The sequence below is a fragment of the Acartia tonsa genome, chromosome 8, assembly GCF_053477335.1.
Source record: "Acartia tonsa isolate MP-2025a chromosome 8, ASM5347733v1, whole genome shotgun sequence".
NCBI classification, from domain to species: Eukaryota; Metazoa; Arthropoda; class Copepoda; order Calanoida; family Acartiidae; genus Acartia; species Acartia tonsa.
The window spans coordinates 23,126,157-23,146,987 of NC_137267.1; the positions used below are offsets into that span (position 1 = coordinate 23,126,157).

The 20,831-nt window shown below is 31.1% G+C and overlaps 1 protein-coding gene across 5 annotated transcripts in view; it reads right to left on the reverse strand.

Annotated features, from left to right (window-relative positions):
• Positions 1-547: 547 nt before the first annotated feature.
• The window catches only part of PlexA (plexin A), a 246,742-nt gene continuing 226,458 nt past the window's right edge, over positions 548-20,831 (reverse strand). For 2 of the 5 annotated variants that reach the window (XM_080169604.1, XM_080169601.1), the window contains exons 32-43: positions 13,803-13,880; positions 13,313-13,441; positions 8,232-8,310; positions 7,868-7,970; positions 7,477-7,536; positions 6,958-7,091; positions 5,061-5,254; positions 4,401-4,495; positions 3,554-3,684; positions 3,145-3,224; positions 2,611-2,726; positions 1,030-2,264 (exon numbers count right to left, since the gene is read on the reverse strand). In XM_080169604.1, the coding sequence (XP_080025730.1) occupies positions 2,144-2,264; positions 2,611-2,726; positions 3,145-3,224; positions 3,554-3,684; positions 4,401-4,495; positions 5,061-5,254; positions 6,958-7,091; positions 7,477-7,536; positions 7,868-7,970; positions 8,232-8,310; positions 13,313-13,441; positions 13,803-13,880 (1,320 nt within the window). In that variant the 3' untranslated portion in view covers positions 1,030-2,143. Of the gene's footprint in view, positions 787-1,029; positions 2,265-2,610; positions 2,727-3,144; positions 3,225-3,553; positions 3,685-4,400; positions 4,496-5,060; positions 5,255-6,957; positions 7,092-7,476; positions 7,537-7,867; positions 7,971-8,231; positions 8,311-13,312; positions 13,446-13,800; positions 13,881-20,831 lie in introns of those variants that run through there. The other 3 variants (XM_080169603.1, XM_080169600.1, XR_013881838.1) reach the window with 2 other exon arrangements.

Consider the following 20,831-nt stretch of genomic DNA (forward strand, 5'->3'; position numbering starts at 1 on the left):
TCATACCCGCACACCATTTTAAGCGGCATAAGAAGGCCTACAAATAATCTGGAATATCCAAGATCCAATTATGCACAGGAAAAGCTTCACTGAAGAAAAAACGCGTAAAATAGGCCTTTTTCGCGCATTTCTCTGCACTGTGAGATAATTGTGCATTATTGATTTATGGCTATTCCAGATTATTTGTAGGCCTTCTTATGCCGCTTAAAATAGTGTGCGGGCATGATCTGTACGTTCAGCCGTTTGCCAGCTAGCAGCCATTAAAATTCTAAGATTTTTGGAAATATAGCTTACCAGCAATATTTTACCGTGAACTGCAGTAGATCCAAACAAGTTTCAGTGCTTATACATACTGAAGTAAGAATATAATACGTAGTTAAAGAGATGCTACGCTTGAAGAAACATTCCTTATTGTCCCAGGATTCAATGTTACACTTTTAATTAAGTTTGTTTAAGTTATAATCAACATCAAGTACATAAATTTTTTTGATATACAGACAGACTGAAGAAATTTCAGAGTTGCTGAGCTTACAAAAAAAATAGAATATTTTTTTTCTTTAACAATATTTATTTTTTGTATATAAGAAAAAAAGCTGCCCTAACATAAAAACTAATTCATATAATTAAAAGCATTTCATTAAAAATTTACAATTTCATACTTTTAATTATATTCTTTAGCTTTGAATAGGCTAGGTATTAATAATAATTATTAGATTATAATTTATAATAACAAAAAAATCAGAGTTAAAAAAATGAAATGCCGATAGTTATAAAAAGCTGGTTAAGCTTTTTGAGTCCAATGTCATTTTAGGTTTTTTTTAATATCTTTTTTTAGATTTAAATAAAGCTTCCTAATAGAATTTTTAAGCAATTTTTAGTAGAGTTGTAGAGAATTTTATTGCTGATATTAAATGTATTAGAGAAAGTTATCAAATAAGCTTGAATTAACTTTCAAGAGGGATGGAAGGTTGGGGGCAATACACTCGAGGAAACAAATAAAAATGTACTCCCCCGGTATGATTTTTATTATCTATAATAAATAATGACAGGACTTTAGGAAAATTGGTGAAAAAATGCAGTTCTTTGGTCTAAATAAAGTAACAAATATTCAACTATCATCATCATCATGAGTCTATCTACACTTTACAAAACTTTTTTTAAATAAAAACGTTTTTTTCTTCTGAATATACTTATTTAAACCAAAATACAAGTAGAAAATAATTGACTAAAATAAAATGTTTACACTTATATGAAATCCAAAAATTAAAAATACAATCATGTTTTTACAAATAAATATTCAACAATTTGAATATCATTTTGTTTAACTAAAATCACAGAGAAAAAAAAAGATTCCTTATTAATGCTTCAATTGTATTTCCTAAATTCATAAATTATTTTATCTGTAATAATTTAAAATATAAATAAAATTTGAAGCATATTTGACATAATAAAAAATCGATATAAAAACTAAACAAAAAAACTGAGAGAATTTTCATTGGCACTAATTACAGTATTACAATAATTATAGTCAATCATATTAAATGTCGCCTTTGCTAGGCGCACATAAATCTACGCGGCAAAAATGGCAGAGATTATTTTGGCGCTAAAATGAGCATATAAGCATGTGTCCGCCATATTGGATTTCTATTTTTTTTTATGAAAATTTGTTTAATACTTCTAGTTTGGATTTATCAACTTTATTGCTTATGATGCAAAAATTACTTATAAAATTAAGACGCTTGGGATTATTCTATTTAATCCCATGTCAAAGAAACTTTATGATATGCTTTATTAGGAAAATTATTTTGATTTTTGATCCATTTGTGTATTCTTCTTTTTTAGTTTAGCATCTAAAAATGTCTTTAAACTAAAAGCTGACTCGCTTCTGAAAAGGTTTATCTTGATATCAGTTTTACTGCTGCTATTGTTAATAGTTTTGAAATAGCAGTAGCAACTTTTTTAGAAATCTAAATAAAAATAACACAACATTATATTGGTCAATCTGAAATCACTTAGTTCAATCAGCTGATTGCTGATGATCACATGATAAAATCAGCTGTAGTGTACAGAATTCACGATACAACAGCTGATCTGAAATTTAAAACAGCTGTTTTGTACAAGAGCACGTGACTGTGTCAGCTGTTTACAACTCTCCTTGCATGGCATTGTGGACCTGTTCCAGCTTGTATGCCAGCCTCTGCTTGCAGCTGAATTCGTCCTCCTCTAGGGTTAACAACAATTGCTCGTTGTATTTCACAGCATAACTGAAAAAAATAAAATATTCTTCAAAGTTAGGGATTTTTGAGGCTTAAAGCTTAAAAAATTACCACTTTAGTGATTGTTCATAACAATGTATTTTCATAATACCAGATATAAAGTTTTCAACCAACTTTTTGTTTCCACGACTTTTACATAGTAATTAGTAAGTTGAGATTTTTTAGGCCAATCATATTTCCTTACTCTGGCTAGGTATTATTCATTTTTAATTAAATTGGTTTGGGCCGAAACTCGAACACATAACTATCCCGAACAAAAGTGGATAAGGCTCGTTTAAAGCCTTCGACGCAGATATTTTGAAATAGATATAAAAGGCAAAAAATAGAAACTTACGTGTAAAGCTCGTGTAGAGCAGAGTTGAGATTAAATTCATTGGCGTGTATCCGGCTCTCCTCTGCTAACATTGCATTCATATCCTGGTCACTGATGGCAGGCATGTGCTTGATATCCTAGGATAAATACCATTTTACAAACTAGATCACAAAGAGCTTACCAATAAAGTTAATAAAATGAAAGATGAAGTTCCACGAAATTTATATTGAAGAAAATTGATTTTACAAGATCAACTACAATACAGGAAATATTTTGAAAATAATATAGTTTTTAACTATGTAGTTATTAAAACCATAGGACTGTCTCTAAGAGCGTATTCCTGTTATATGATGACCATTATTTAAGCATTATATTCTGATGTTTGTTTTAATTTTTTTTAAACTAGAGGCTAAAATTTTAATTTTAAAATACAATAGATCAGTAACTTAGTATCTTAATTAGTAAAAGCCATGAGTAGAACTATCCCTAAAAATATATTATTCATTTTTACAAAATGTCAAAATTGAAAATATTGTCTGAATTGAAATATGTTACCTGATAATATCTGGTTACCCAGTCTTTGTAAATAGGAATATCCTTGGCGTACAACAGCTTGCTGCTAGGACTGTCTTTACCTACAATCAGAATTGTCCATAAGTAGCGCAACAAAAATAAGCAAATTAGTTAAAAACTGAGCTGCATTAAAAGTAGAGAATTTTATCATATAATTGTTATTTGTAATGTTTAGTATATTTATTTATTTTTTTACTGCTCGTCTATCTCATGGTTGATATAAATTCTATATATTCTTTGTTTTTCTGTTTGCTATCTCTAGCTATCTTCTATCTATCTATCTAACCTAGTTGATGTTCTAAAGTACACCTCTGGCTATCCTCTATCCATCTAGCTACCTAGTTAATGTTCTAAAGTACTCCTCTGGCTATCCTCTATCTATCCTAGGTACCTAGTTGATGTTCTGAAGTACTGCAAGCATCCATAAAAGTTTGAGCTACGACAGAGAGACAGGAGTCGACAATGTTGGATTTGCCCAGATCAAAAACAAAATTTGGATTCTTTATCAGATTTACCCAAAATCTAAATAAAATATTGTGTTAGGTAATAACTTTAAATAAATTCTATCTAAAATTTGAGTTTTAATATTTGAAAGAAAAATATTTTTATTAAAATAAGAAAATTTTAATAGCTTCAAGTTTAATATTCAAATTCTTTCTAGATTTAAAATATTTTGTTAAATCTTATTTTATTGAATATTTTTAGTTCTTAAATAATCTATTATTTGCATCCTAACCTAATTTTAATATTACATAGTAAATTTGCATGTTTGGCCAGTAAAATCTTGTTAACAATAACCACTGGATCATTATTACAGGAAAATTTTGAGGTAATTTTTACATCTATTCAGGCAAAAGATAGGCCAATCCCCCGTAGAGTAAAGACTCCTTGAAAATCCCTTACAAATAGCTGTTTTCTTATACTTTTTATTTATAAAAGAAAAATTAGAGTGACTGGCTTGACCTATCTTTGGCTCTAAAGGAAGGGATCTTAGGGGATAGGACAATGGACGATAAAATTATATACATCCCAAATGACGATAAACACAATTATTGGTTGAAAAGTTTAAACACTGCTAGATTAAAACCAACCAATTAAAGTGCTTAAAGTTTGTGAGCCAACGAATCAAATAACTTAATTAGGTTTTTAAACTTTGAGTAACTGTGTAATTTACAACCTAACGTCCCCTCCCTCCCTAATAAGAAAGGCTCCAAAGTATTAAATGACTGAATGTTAACCTGAGAGGTAAAGAGTTTGATTTCCATGTGTGAACCACGTCACTGTCCTGGATTCCATGCTGCAGGGCCTGGTCGTCCAGGAAATCAAACAAATACTGAAAAACAATTAGGTTAGGTTAAAATAAAGCTAAATACAGAGGAAACATGAAATTTTTATTTTCCTTGAGCTTATATATTAGTGAGTGTGCAAATTTTTTTCAGAAATGTATCACAATTAAAGTAAAACAATAGAGGGGAAAGGGGTTATATAACTGTATGTCCCCACCCTTGGTCCCTGTGCGAACTTTCAATTGGGTTCTTAAATATCAGCCAATAGTATCGGAAATATTAACACAGCCAAGACGATACAAAAGAGAAAACAATTTGCTGGCAGACGAAAAAGGTCCCCAACACTGCTACTAGGTAGTTGTCTGGGTTATACATTATACCTTCGAATTATAAAAATTCATGTTCGAAACTATACAAACTGAGCCTCACTTAATCAATGAGTATATCTTTTTTTCTGCTAATATGAAATACTGAGCGTAAACGAAAGCAAATGAATGGAAACGAAGTTTCCAGTTGTGCGTAAATATTCCAAGGCGAAAAGTATTGGCCCTCCAACAAAATCTATAACCTTTTCGTCTGACAGAAAAAAAAACATATTAAAAAGCCACATACCTTGATAGCTAAGGGTAGCGCACTACCCCTGTGGGCCGTAGAGAAAATAGTCTCGAACAAATCATCGACAAACTTCTGCACGGTGCCCTTGGTGGCCAGCAGCCTGGTCAGGTAGATCTCGGAGACCAGCTTGTTGGACCTCTCGTCCTTGTTGTTGTCTGTGTCATGACGCACCAAATGCCACATCTTAATACCTGTACAAAAAAAATTTGAATGAACACAGGATTATCTTAGCTACATATCTATAATACAAAGTAGCTTGATGTCTGTCCGTCCGCCCATCTGTCCCTAAAGATCTCAGTAACCACTGAACTGATTGGATTCTACTCTTCAGGGTATATATACCTATTGGTCCTTTGGTGGTTTTAAGCTAGTTTCTTGGGGGGTGGGACACCCCCAACCCCTTCAAAAAGAAAAAAAATCACCCCCTTTTTTTTAATTTGATACTGTTCCAATCCAGGGCAATTCCAATTTTTTTCCCCAAAAATTTTGAAATTGATACTGGAGCAGCTCCAATTTTTTTTTAATTACCTCTTGGGGCAAAGCCCCTAGAGGCTAGAGGCGAAACCGCTAGTTCTTTATAAACAAACAAATAAGAAATACAGAATACAGATACCCGATTATCAAAAAATACCCTTCCTTATTTGATACATATAGATAGACATCCGGTCCTACTACCTCAAGGTACTACTGAATATTTTTATCTAAATAAAAGCAAAAGAAATGTAACCCTCTTAAAAAAACGGTTAATATTTACACTTTCATAAGGTTAAACTGTTTTTAACCTATTTTTTTATCATTTATAAAAAATATACTATGACACTAGTAGAATCAGACTGCAGAGCCCAAATTTGAATTAAGTCCCCAATAAACTTTTTTGGGGGGATTTAAGAATTAATTTTATATGTTGCTGTGATCATTTTGACCGAAGCAAAAGCTTTTTTTTACTTCGGGTAATATTGTGGCTTACAGAACATTTTTATATAATTCACTTTATATTGATACAATAAAAAAACATTACTCTGTTCATTGGAAATAATTTTTTTTTCCAAAACAATTAATTTCATTGAAAAATCTAACATTTATAATAAAACAAATAATTCTGAAATCTAACCAATAAGAAGCCTTGTTTTATATAATTCTTTACAATTCAAAAAAAGAATGTTTTCACAAAGTGACTTATTTCCAATGTAGTTAAATATTTTTTATTTAATTAAAATGAAAAGAATGAAAACCGTACACATAAAAGATACATACTTTTTAAAATTATTTTAAAAGATAAGTTTGAATAATCTTATTTTATAACACATTTGTATAGGTGACAAAAATAAATTTGTTGTATTGCATAAACATTTGTTGTCATTTAACCCTTTACAGCCATTTTTTATGTTTTTAAAATAAGTGAGAGAACACAAACATGTTAATGTTAATTCGTTGATATATTATGAAGAATTAACTTTTTAGTGAATTTTTATAGTAAAATCATAAGGCCTAATTTTACTCTATACCAGAATACAATATTTATGAAGCAAAACACTCTAAAACCTACGAATTTTACCCAAATAAAAAAAGACCTTTTGCTCGGATCAAAATGATCACGGCAACAGTAAAAATTAATATTTAAATCGCCCCAAAAAAGTTTATTGGGGACTTAATTCAAATTTAGGCTCTGCAGTCTCATTCTACTGGTGTCATAGTATAATTTTTATATACGTTTTAAAAATAGGTTAAAAACAGTTTAACAAAAACAGGCTACTTTAGGGTCCTTTGGGTTATAAAAATGGTTAGTCAAATAGTAAAATAAAGCAACCAATTGTAAAAAGAAATATCCCATAACTGTGTCATTAAGATCTCGAAAACGGCTTGCTTGAAAATCCAGCTAATCTTTTTTTCTTACCTGACTCGAAGTCATGGTTGAGGGGTGAGGTAGCTCTGGAAAGGGGCGGGGAGTGACCTCCCCCGCTCATCTTTGACATGTTCAGGGTCTCGTACTTGTGATACAGGTGGCGGTCAGATTTGTCAGACATTGTACTAGAAAAAATAAAACATTTTTAAAAGGTGTTTTCCCCATAATTACCTATCGTAAATTGAACCCTTTCATCCCTTATTTTTTTTTTTTTTTTATTTAAAAAAGGGGAAAAGTAGTTTTTCTCCTATGGATAATCCTGCAGTGCCTAGAACTAATTAGCCCTAGCCCTGCAGGGCTAATTAGAACCCAATAAAACCTAATCTAACCTGACCTAAAGTAATATTACAAACAAACACAAAATCTACTCTCCCCCCCCCCCCTTATTTTATAATAGGGAGAGTAGTGGGCAGGGTTCTGTGCTAAACAAGGCTCTTTGAGCGGAAACTGCCATTTTTTTGTTTATATTCTTAATTGCTAGGATTGAGAGATAATAAAAACAAATGCTACCTGATATTATACATAGATGATTGTTTTGGAATCAGAGTCAATAAAGCACCATCCGGTACCCTGAAATATTGAAAGTAAATATTTAATCAACAAGCAGCTACGAGTCCACATATGCGTAGAAGGTCAAATAATGTTAAAAAAGAATGACAGAGAGAGAATAAGGTTGAAAAAAGAGAGAGAAAAATCATTAAATTAAGTTTAATCGAACATATTTAAACTCTGAAAATCCACCATTAAACCATTAGTTAAATAAATCTATGAAAATATGATAAATACTATGACATTTTATAGGACAAGACCTCTTATGTACATTGAAATTTAGTTTGATGGGTTTAGAACCTTCAACTATAAGGTACAAAAATGGCTGATTTACCCATCCATCCTTCCTTACCTGTAATGGCTAAGTGTGTTGATACGCTTCCAGTCTCCCTCCGTCTTGGTTGTGCTGTCCTCATCGTATAAAATTAACCTGCCGGACTGTCCTGTTCTCCATTCTGAAAATAATATTGGTTTGTACAGTCTTTTTATACAGATGTATTATGATTATATTTTCTGACTTTATTTTTTTTGCTCTGGAGATAAAAAAAAATATGTACCATTATCTAAACATGTGGCATGCACAGGGTTTTGCCATTGGGGTATGAACCTTGAGGGGATGAAATAAAGGGGTAGACAAGTCTCCAAATTTCAATAAATAGGGAGTTTTCAAACCCCTATTCCGCATCCCAATGGGTCTAAACTAAAGATTGCTTTACCTAGATCAAGATCTGAGTGTTTTGGTCTCTGAGAATGGCTGATGGCACGATAGATTGTATCCAAAGATTTGTCTTTCACCTACAAAATAAAAAGTTGTATTGGTATTAGCAATAAAAAATCATAACCTAACATTTAAAATGTCATGTCATCATATAGGGTTCGTTGACCTACTCAACCTTAAAATAGTCTAAAACCCGAATAACCTGAACCTAGATATCCTGAATTTTTAAAAAATGGATCTACTTGTTTTAGAGATCTTATTTTACATTTTACTTTTTTTGTGATAGATAACAATTTAAAATATTTTTTGTTGTTGTTATATTTTGAATTTCTAACTATAATTACGAAATATATTTAAACTATAATCCTTATATCTAAGTAACAGGATGTCTGTCTGTACCGAAATTTTTTGTCCTTTGCAATATACTTATAGCTCATAGGTCCTAGGAAGGTTTAGAACTATTTTGGGGGACGCACAACCCTCCCAAGAAAAATCACCCTTGATTTTTTTTATTTTCAAAACTAAAATAAAAACACCTCAATCGCCCCTAGGAACTTAGCCGCTAGAAAAAAAGAGAAAGCAACAATTTTATTTTCAAATATTTATTGTGTATAAAAAAACACCAACTTCTAAAAATGTATAAGCTTGAAAATCAATAATCTTATGATGATTTGCCAAAGTTTTTGCACATGTATTTTTCCCATTATTACAAGCGAATCTACTCTATAACTTACTTTGTCCATCATTATGTACAAAAAAGGTTAAGGGATAATAAAGTTTCTAGTGGAGAATGGGATTAACTTGGCTGCTTTTAAATATAGGTTGCTGAAATTTCTTTCAAAAGACACGACTAATGAACAACATCTCTACACTATGTCCTTGGACTTTTATTGACGAAGTAATAAAGCTTTGCAACCTAAGCGCATTGTCATTCTTAATGTTCTTTATCAAATATTTTTGCAATATCATTTTATTTCCCCCTTAAGTTGAAAAACAAAGTCAAAACTATAAGTAGCGCAGCAATGACCAGCTAATAATACAAATTATTAGCTATGAAGCATATTACATAGAGAAAAGATAAAGTATAAATGTTTTACAGGAATCAGAATATTTTAGGTGTGAGATTAAAAAAAAACAATTTTATGTCGCTTACTTATAGACCGACATCAGCTATCTATACAGTAGCTAAAATAGGTTTAATCTATATTATTACAACTACATAGGAAAGTTCTCCCCATGTTGTTGAACAAACAAGAGTTTTAGAAAATCAATATTATAAACAATTCCAACAATAACAAAATTATATTTTCCACTATGTGTGGGGGTACCCAGGGAGTAAAGGAAATTAGACAATTAATTATACTGGTACCCAAAGTTTTATATATTATTTCATTGGCTAAAAAACATTTAGTAGTTTTTAAAACCTTTAGTTGGCTGTTCAAATGTTCTTTTCCATCGATAATTATAGATAATTTTAATCTACAGAAAGGGTAATTTTGTTTTTATAATAGGGGGTGAACATCAATTTAACCATCATTTCTTGAGATCCCAAGAAAGATGTGGTTACATATGGATAAAGGATATAGGTAGATTATACTGCTAGTAAATATTTTGATATATTTATCGTTTTATTGGGTTTGAATATTATAATAAACTAGAGGTTTTGCCTCTAGCCTCGAGGTGCTCAAATTAAAATTTTGATTAGTTGGGTTAACCTCCACTACAATTGCTCAAGACTGACATAAAGCTTCCTTAAAAATACCTTCAAACTATTTTAAAGATCTCATAAAAAGGGATGAGGAAAAAAATGGTGCAAAATAACGAAAAAAGGTAATTGTCATCATGTTTTTATACTTTGTATAGAACTCCTGTAGAATTATAAATAAGTAATAAAGAATTCAATAATATTAGGAAAAAGCTGTACAATACAATATTGATATAATATAATAACAAGGATGAAAACATTTATATAAGCTAAGCTTGAAAAAAAAATTACATTATATAAGGAAAATTGTATTGGTAATTAGTGAATCTTAACAAAACAATTCGTGCCTAATCGTGGGATGAATCATATTTCAAACAATAATATTTAAAAAAATTGGGTTAAATCAACCTGTTTAAAATGGACATAATGACGTTCTAGCAATAATCATAAGATGCTACGCTTTTATAATTATAGCTTAAATCGATGGGAAGATTTTTAACCCATTAAGCAAAGTCTTACGGAAATACTTAATTAAGAAAAGTTTAACTTTTATATAATAATACATACACCACAAAAACTTGCCATACCAAAAATCATATTATGCTTCTATATTCATTTCTATAAGAATATAAGGTAAAAAACACGAAACCTTTCATTATTTTTTTATTATGTTATATACTAAAGAGTAGTATGTGTCTCGTTATATCATGGTAATTTTTTTTATACAAAATTAAAGATATCTGATGTGGGCTGCCCAAATGTGGTTGTCCTTTTTAGGGAAGCTTCATAAAATTATATTAATAGCTTGTTTTAGGCTATATTAACATTTATGACACATTAAAAACATATGAAAATATGCTTTTCAGAGAAGTTTCCTAAAATTTTTTTTTCTTACCCTCTAGCTAAGCCCCAAGATTCTAAGGCTCAATTATCCAATATACATTAATCAAACAACCGTTAGAAAACTATCCTCCCAATTTCACATAATGCCCGTCCCAATGAAAACCATATTGAATATTGTGAATGAATATTTGAAAATAAAATATATTGAATTTAGAAAAGCATTCACATAGTATATGTATTATTTACTAAGTATATTTGCGATAACTTTTATTTAATGAAATCTTCCAATTTTTAACATGTACAAAACGGCCTGCTTAATTGCTTCAAGATCCATGTCAGATCTATATAGGAAATAAATGTCTATAAACGAGCTCAAGTTTTCCAAAGAATATTTGTTTGAAACTCATAGTGCTCCAATAATCCATAATAAACTCTCACTGCCCAGAACGATAAGACCCATTATTTTACTTTATTAAAAATAAATTCCTTTTTTTAATTTCATGTTGCTATTTACCTTATATCAATGTATTTAATTTCTAATCATAAAAAAGAAAATTTAAATTTATAATATAATAAAGAGGACTATCCACGAACAAGAGCACGTGATTCTAAGTACCTTCCAGCATTGATCCTGAGTATTTTTTTTCAGAATATAATAGGTCACTATCAATAATTAATATATTGACGAGAAAATTTATGTTTCACCACTTCAAGTTGAAGAAAAGTAAAGAAATGTCCACCATTTTTCGTTAAAATTCTATCAAACGTTTTGTTGAGTTCGGGGTGTCTTTAATTGTCCATGTTGTCAACTGATAAAAATTAAAAAAAGTCAAAAGCACATTTACTATATCTCATATGTATGTTTAAATTAATGCTAATATGAATTAATTTACAATCTATATAACACGAGTATTCGCATATGTATCATCAAATATCCATTTTATTAAAAGAATTAGCTTCATAAAAGTTTTCAAAATCAATTAAAATACCTAAAAAAACATGGTGAAACATAAATTTTCTCGTCAATATATTAATAATATATGGTGACCTATTATATTCTGAAAGAAAATACTTAGGATCAATGCTGGAAGGTACTTAGAATCATGTGCTCTCGTTCGTGGATAGTCCTCTTTAAGAAAACTCTGTTTTAAAAGAATTCGATTGTGGCGACACTTTGTGTGTTCAAATATTAAACTAAAATTGTAATCATCATCATTAACCCTTTGTTGATGGTAATGTAAAGAAAAAAATATAATTTTAAAAATCTTTTTAAAATCATTTAGATTATTAAATATTTACTTTCTTTTAGATAGTAATGCCGGGTGAGGAAAATAGATTTATTGAGAAATAGATATGCATATAGAAAACTAGCCAATAGGGAGATAATTATATCGAGCCAACTCTAGTATATGTATATTCAGCAGGCATAGAATGCAATTCATAAAGCCTCTAGTGAAATTTAAATTTTCATTCAATAACACAAAAAATAAAAAGGGCAAAAATATTTTTAAAAATTTGAGCCCCTACTTAATTTAAATTGCTTCTTTCCTCTGTAAGATGCTTATATTTGCGGGGTAATAGCCCTATAGGACTTCTATGTACCTTACTTGACCTAACATAACTTGAAGGCTTAACCATTTTCTTGGTTTTAACAAAATGCAGAGCATGCTATATGCTTCTCTGGCCATTAATGGTATTTTTTCAAAGCAAGTACCGAATGCACACATTCAACTAACCAACAAACCTATTTTTTTTAACTGATTTGTGGTGACACTTGGTGTTTAGGGACTCTAGCTTGTATGATAGTGTTGTTATTGTATGTATGAGGAATACCAAATATTTTACTGCATAAATCAGGGAGGGAGGGATGGGGACATTGGACTGTAAAATGCACTGGAACAAAAAGTTTTATAACCACGATGTCTAATTCGTTGGCTCAATAACTATTAGGTAGTGTCCTAATAATCTAATCCACACAAGGTTTATTTTGTTTCTGATCATTAGGGATGTATATTGATTTATCGCTCATTGTCTTATCCATTTAGATCCCTGGTATGAATAAATACATTCTATATATCAAAGTAACAGGTTGATTGTGTGTATACGTGCGTCTATAATTTGTAGGGAAACTTTGTATTATTTCAGGACAGGTTTAAAGTTATATAGGGGCGTAAGGTTTATAATAATATATTATTGTTTTCTTATATTTTGTCTTCCGATCACATCAACATAATATAACGCATCTGATATACCAGAAGTATTTACTATCATATCGCAATGAGGTCCAGAATTGAGGTACAAAGGGAGGGAGGGGACATGGGAATGAAAACTTTACCTGGGTGATGGTATCACAGTCCAGGTTGACAGGTATGAAAACTTACCTGGGTGATGGTACCACAGTCCAGGACCATGACAGGTATGTAAAGTTTACCTGGGTGATGGTACCACAGTCCAGGACCCTGACAGGTAAGAAAACTCTACCTGTGTGATGGTATCACATTCCAGGACCCTGACAGGTATGAAAACTTTACCTGGGTGATGGTGTCACAGTCCAGGACCCTGACAGGTATGTCCATATTCTCTCCGTGTGGGTCCAGCCCGGACATGTAGATGGTCTGCGGCGACATGGAGACGAAGACGGTCATGCTGCGGAACTCAACCTTCACCAATAGGTTGAAAGAAAAAAACCAGATTAGATAAAGCGGTTACAGTTAGGGATAGATAATAATAGTAATAGCCACTATGGATGTATTTTTGTACAAAATCATTATGGCATATTTAGTAAATATTTTTAAGGTTGAACAAGAGCATTTTTAACCATGAGTAGCGCCGCAACAAAAGGCTATTTGTGATGAAATAATAGTAATACAAAAGCATAACTGATATTCGTCCGAAAGAACGAATAATAACCAATTTCAATTTTCAAATTTATATGAAAAAATCGTTTTCGAAAAGTTTGGGCGATTTGTGCTTTGAATCATGTTATAATTGTGTAAATAAATATATGTAAATTTCACCAACCTGTTGTCGAATAAGCTTTTCTTCTGATAGAGAGTATCTTGCTTCATGGCTTACAAAATCCACAGGCCCTTTGTTCACCTAAAAGTAAAATTATATTTTAGAGAAATCTTCAAAATAAAATAAAGAAAATCTTCCAAAATACAAAATAATTTCATTGATTTCTCGAAAGCTTCCATTGGCCCTTTATGGTGCTAGGCTATTTTCTAGGAGTGAGAAGACACCCAATACCCAAAAAAATCTGGATTAAAGAACTACAGAAAAAGTCTTCTTTTTATATGGTCAAATAATGAATGTATCTAAAAAAAGATGAATGATATACTATCTGCAGTTTAAGGGAGAGATAAATATTTTTTTGGGTTGTATGATTACTTCCGCTAAATATATAAAGTTTTAAATTTGCCAAATTAAATTCATGCAAAAATAATTAGAAGTGATTACTCAATTTATTGGGGCAGTTTGTGTTTATGAATTAATATGCAAATTTCATTCCATTGCAAAAAACGCGATATTCAGTTTGTTTAAATATTCAATTAATTAGGTTTTTTCAAGAATACCAAGTGTGGGAAAATTTTTAGAATGTGGGAACCATTTATTTTGATTTAAATGGTACATATGATTTTCATTTAATTTCATTTTTAGGACCCGTGGGAACTTTTTTTAACGTGAGAACCATTTAATTTTTTTATTAAATGATGAGCTAACGCTCGATCATTTAATACCTTGGGATTTAAATATCCATTTATGCTAAATTTTGTTTGCTTAAATAACTCATTGCTTTGAAATTCCTATTATATACCTAAAGAAGTAAGGTTTTTTAATGTTTTTAGCTTAAGATTTCAAAACTGCTGAACCGATTATTTCAAAATTTTAGGGAAGCTTCACATTGGTCTCAAGATGATTTTAAATAAGATGGTTTTAAGCTATTTTTTTCCTGACCTACCCCTTCGTACACAGAGCCCCTTGACGCAAGGGGCACAGCCGTTAGTACACATAAAGAAACAGTATAATAATATACGGAATCGAAGTTTTACAATTTTTTTGTGCAGCTCTAAATTTATTGGTGTAATCTTAAATGCAACACTTTCTTGGACATGGGGCTGTATTCTGGAAAAAGTATCCATAACAAGGATTATTAGGTTAAATGAAGGAAGGTTTTTAAATAAAATAAAGATATTTTGTGTACCTTTCATCTATACAAAAACAAAGGCAAAAAAGCAAATAATATTACAATTTTCCACGAATAACAAAATAATAAACCAAAAAAGTGATACCAGATTTCTTCGGGTCTAACTAAATATCTTTAATCTTTTTATCTTTAATTATTCATTTGAATATCCGCAAAAAGCAGTATATACGATGCGATAAATATCATGTTGTTGTTGTTGTAGCCATGATTCTCTGAAGTTAGGACTCAGATGCACACGGAGACTGGAAGTGAGAATCCTTTCGCCAATCTTAGATTGGTAAGCTTCGCGCACAGCTGATTGTATTCTATGTTACATTACAAGCTGACCCGCAATTCTCGTGGAAGCTACTCAATTATTACATCACCCTGGCCTAGAGTTTTGGCAGGTGTTCCATATTAAGCCACTCTAATTAATGGCACTCTCATACGAGGAGCATGGATGGGGGAAAGCATGGTTAGAGCTGCTTGATTTGTAGAATCCTAACTTCCTACAAATCTCCCCCCTTACAACCCGGGGCATCTTAGGGAAGGTTGTGTGATCATAATCTGACAAATTGCGACAGCATTTGTCAACCAAGTGCAAAGTCTATGTTGGGACTTGAACTCGGTTTCTCCCAACCACAGCGTAGTGCGCTAACCACTACACTATGGGACACCCCCAAATAAATATCATAGAAATTATCCATGGAAACATAAATCATATGATTAAGGGGGGGGGAAGTTTGTACAGTTATAGGAAATGAAATTCAGTACCAAATTTTGCCCTGGCCGTTTGGGCTTGTTTTTATAGTTATCAACCTAATTCTTTTTGTAAGCGCTCTTATATGATTGGATCTACCTGTAAAACTTAAAAATTGAATTTTGGGACTTTCCCTTAAAGGGGCTAGTGGAGCAAAAGACCCCCAAACACTAAAAGTTTAAGTTCTAAGTCTATTTTCTGAGATATTGAAACGATTTTTTTAATGAAAACACTTTTTAACAAAACCGAACTAAATAGCCAATACAAATTTCATTTTGGGACTTTCCTTCTAGGGGCTAGTGGAGCAAAAGGCCCCCCAAACACTAAAATTTTAAGTTCTGAGCCTATTTTCAGAGATATTGAGACGATTTTTTTAATGCAAACTTTTTTTAACAAAACCGAACTAAGTAGCCATTACAAATTTCATTTTGGGACTTTCCCTTAAAGGGGCTAGTGGAGCAAAAGACCCCCAAAACACTAAAATTTTAAGTTCTGAGCCTATTTTCAGAGATATTGAGACGATTTTTTTAATGAAAACACTTTTTAACAAAACCGAACTAAGTAGCCAATACAAATTTCATTTTGGGACTTTCCTTCTATGGGCTAGTGGAGCAAAAGGCCCCCCAAACACTGAAATTTTAAGTTCTGAGCCTATTTTTAGAGATATTGAGATGATTTTTTAAAATGAAAATATTTTTAACAAAACCGAACTAAGTAGCCATTACAAATTTCATTTTGGGACTTTCCTTCTAGGGGCTAGTTGAGCAAAAGACCCCCAAACACTAAAATTTTAAGTTCTGAGCCTATTTTCAGAGATATTGAGATGATATTTTAATATGAAAATATTTTTAACCAAACCGAAATAAGTAGCCATATCAAATTTCATTTTGGGACTTTCCTTCTAGGGGCTAGTTGAGCAAAAAAAAACCAAACACTAAAATTTTAAGTTCTGAGCCTATTTTCAGAGATATTGAGACGATTTTTTTAATGAAAACATTTTTAACAAAACCGAACTAAGTAGCCAATACAAATTTCATTTTTGGACTTTCCTTCTATGGGCTAGTGGAGCAAAAGGCCCCCCAAACACTGAAATTTTAAGTTCTGAGCCTAATTTTAGAGATATTGAGACGATTTTTTTAATGAAAACATTTTTAACAAAACCGAACTAAGTAGCCAATACAAATTTCATTTTTGGACTTTCCTTCTATGGGCTAGTGGAGCAAAAGGCCCCCCAAACACTGAAATTTTAAGTTCTGAGCCTACTTTCAGAGATATTGAGATGATTTTTTTAATGAAAATATTTTTAACAAAACCGAACTAAGTAGCCAATACAAATTTCATTTTGGAACTTTCCTTCCAGGGGCTAGTGGAGCAAAAGACCCTCCAAACACTAAAATTTTATCTTCTGATTATTTATTTCAGTTATTTGAAAAAAAATTTCATTAAAAAAATCAGCCATAATATCTTTAAAAATAAGCTCAGAACTTAAAATTTTAGTGTTTGGGGGTCTTTTGCTCCACTAGTCCCTAGAAGGAAAGTCCCAAAATAAAATTTGCAATGGCTACTTAGTTCGGTTTTGTTAAAAATATTATCATTTAAAAAAATCATCTCAATATCTCTAAAAATAGGCTCAGAACTTAAAATTTTAGTGTTTGGGGGCCTTTTGCTCCACTAGTCCTTAGAAGGAAAGTCCCAAAATGAAATTTGTAATGGCTACTTAGTTTGGTTTCTTTAAAAATATTCTTATTAAAAAAAATCGTCTCAATATCTCTCAAAATACGCTCAGAACTTAAAATTTCAGTGTTTTGGGGGCCTTTTGCTCCACTAGTCCCTAGAAGGAAAGTCCCAAAATAAAATCTGTAATGGTTCCTTAATTCGGTTTTGTTAAAAATGTTTTCATTAAAAAAATCATCTCATATCTCAAAAAATAGGCTCAGAACTTAAAATTTTAGTGTTTGGGGGGTCTTTTGCTCAACTAGCCCCTAGAAGGAAAGTCCCAAAATGAAATTTGTAATGGCTACTTAGTTCGGTTTTGTTCAAAAAATATTTTCATTTTAAAAAATCATCTCAATATCTCTAAAAATAGGCTCAGAACTTAAAATTTTAGTGTTTGGGGGGCCTTTTGCTCCACTAGCCCCTAGAAGGAAAGTCCCAAAATGAAATTTGTATTGGCTACTTAGTTCGGTTTTGTTAAAAAGTGTTTTCATTAAAAAAAATCGTCTCAATATTTCTGAAAATAGGCTCAGAATTTAAAATTTTAGTGTTTTGGGGGTCTTTTGCTCCACTAGCCCCTTTAAGGGAAAGTCCCAAAATGAAATTTGTAATGGCTACTTAGTTTGGTTTTGTGAAAAAAGTTTTCATAAAAAAAATCATCTCAATATCTCTGAAAATAGGCTCAGAACTTAAAATTTTAGTGTTTAGGGAGCCTTTTGCTCCACTAGCCCCTAGAAGGAAAGTCCCAAAATGAAATTTGTATTGGCTACTTAGTTCGGTTTTGTTAAAAAGTGTTTTCATTAAAAAAATCGTCACAATATCTCTGAAAATAGGCTCAGAACTTAAAATTTTAGTGTTAGGGGGTCTTTTGCTCCACTAGCCCCTTTAAGGGAAAGTCCCAAAATTCAAGTTTTAAAGTTTTACAGGTAGATCCAATCATATAAGAGCGCTTACAAAAAGAATTAGGTTGATAACTATAAAAACAAGCCCAAACGGCCAGGGCAAAATTTGGTACTGAATTTCATTTCCTATAACTGTACAAACTTCCCCCCCCCTTAATTCTTTTCTTTGTCCGGAAATTAAAACTATGAAAAATCTTAATATAATTTTAAGAATATATCCCCTGGCGAGTAATATAAAAAGTAAAATTGATAGGCAACATTATTTTTTCAATCTAGCTGCAGCTGAATTATAATAAGAAATGGCAGCCCCCTATAATTACATAAATTTTGGTAAATATTACTTATAAACCATCTCAAGTAATATTTCTTTAAAGTGACTATCAACTAAATCTAGAGCTGTCGTGAAAGATAGAAGCCTCAACTTTTTTAATGGGGATTAGTTATATCGAGGTCTTATTTTTTTTTCTGTTATCCTTTGTTAAAGAATAAATATTTAGCAAGATAGAAATTTAACAAGAACAATCATTTCTGCTCGTAGCATAGCATAAGAAGTCAACAATCAAGTATTTATCTGACATTGGCAATTTATAAATAAAATGAATTTATTAGATTTGCCTATTCTTTAAATCCACATATCTTCTCTACGTAAACTCAAACAGAAAAACCGCCATTTAGGGCATAGTTTTTAAGAAGCTTCGGTAAAAAATAAAACATTTCTTATTCGTATATTTCTTGGAAATAAAAATGTGGAGAATTTGTATTGATCTTCATTTCTTTTCAAAAAAATAAATTACTTTCAAAGAGAGGGATATATTTAAAGAAAAGTATTAAAATACATGTTTTAGGCATTTATTAGGGAGTTTTAAAATTATGATATTCAAATTACACCCTTCAGTAGATTACTGTTATTGATGGTAATGTTTGTTTATCACAATCAAGGTCTCATAAAAGCTAACGAATGAGAAAATGTATTTATAAAACTTTGGGGATCAGAATGATTACCTTCAAGGAAACTTTTTTTAAAACAAAATTACTTACTGGGGGGGGGGGGGGGGGGTTGATTCAACTATCTCGATATCAATGAGTAAATGGCACTTAGAATTCGAATTTCCATCTGAAATTTTGCATGAGTAATCCTAGGTAGATCTATTTTTCCTAAATCGAACAAAAAAGTTGGAAAAGTAACGATTACCGGCTGGCGGCTCAGCCGCTTTGCCATTTTTTTTGGCTATCTATAGGGCATATTAGTCACGAAACCTATCTCCACATAATACTCTTTGCTGCTCCAAAACGTTATAAAACGGTTCTAGCCGGTAGCTGTTGTTACTAGAAATTTTAAAAATGGTTATTGCTATCATTTAACATGAATTAAACTAAAAATATGTTTTTAAAAGTTTATTCCTACGTAATTAATGATGAATTCGCCCTGAAAATAGGCAAAAAAAAACGGCTAAACGGCTGAGCCGCCAGCCGTTACTTTTTCAACTTTTTGTTCAATTTATGGAAAATAGAAAATTTCAGATCGAAATTCGAATTCTAAGTGCCATTTACCCATTGCTTACGAGATGGTTCCATTACCCCCCCCCCCCCTTATTCGGGAATGGACAAGCAAAAACAATATTTGGAAGGAATGTTATCGTTTTCCATCAAATAACTGCAAATGCTATTTAACGAGGAGAAATGTAGATTATTTAAACTTTTGCTCTCCTTTATAGGGGTAGCTTCACGAAATGCATTTAAACTTAATTTAGTGAACCGCATATTTTTTCCTGGTTAATTGGTTAAACTATATTTATATGGCATATATTTGAAAGAATTTCAATTTTCTACCACGTAGTTTTGAAAATTGAAATTCTTTCAAATATATGCCATATAAATATAGTTTAACCCATTAACTAACAAAAAATATGCGGTTCACTAAATTAAGTTCAAATGCATTTCGTGAAACTACCCCTTTCCAAAAATTAATGAAAATACAAAGAAAATGTTTAAAACTTTTTGGATAAAACTTTGCTTAAAGTTCTGTGTAAGTTAATGTTTTGTGTATTTATTTTTATTTTTATAGCCCTGGTTGTGGAATAGAAATTGTTTAAACAGTCATTTTTAATGGTGTCAGCTAATTTGACGACTGACAAAATATTTTGAATAAATTTTTACTATGGTTCAAAATGTATTTTTCCAAGGTAGTAAAGAAAATTTATTAAATTTACAAGTTTGAAATGATTCATTTGATGGTAAATATTGATGTTGGATATACGGATCAAAAGGGATAAGATAATGACCGATAATTTTATGCAGATTAAAATGACTGGTTGAAACGTTTGAATATTTAACTTAATGCATCAACCAATCATAATTTAATCAAAGTCCCCAAAGTTTTTAAGCCAACGAATAAGAAAACATTATTTTAAAACAAACGAGTGACCTTTCCTACATATTTTTCCTTCTGTTTCAGAAAAATGAAAATTTGAATTTTCTATGGTTGTGTT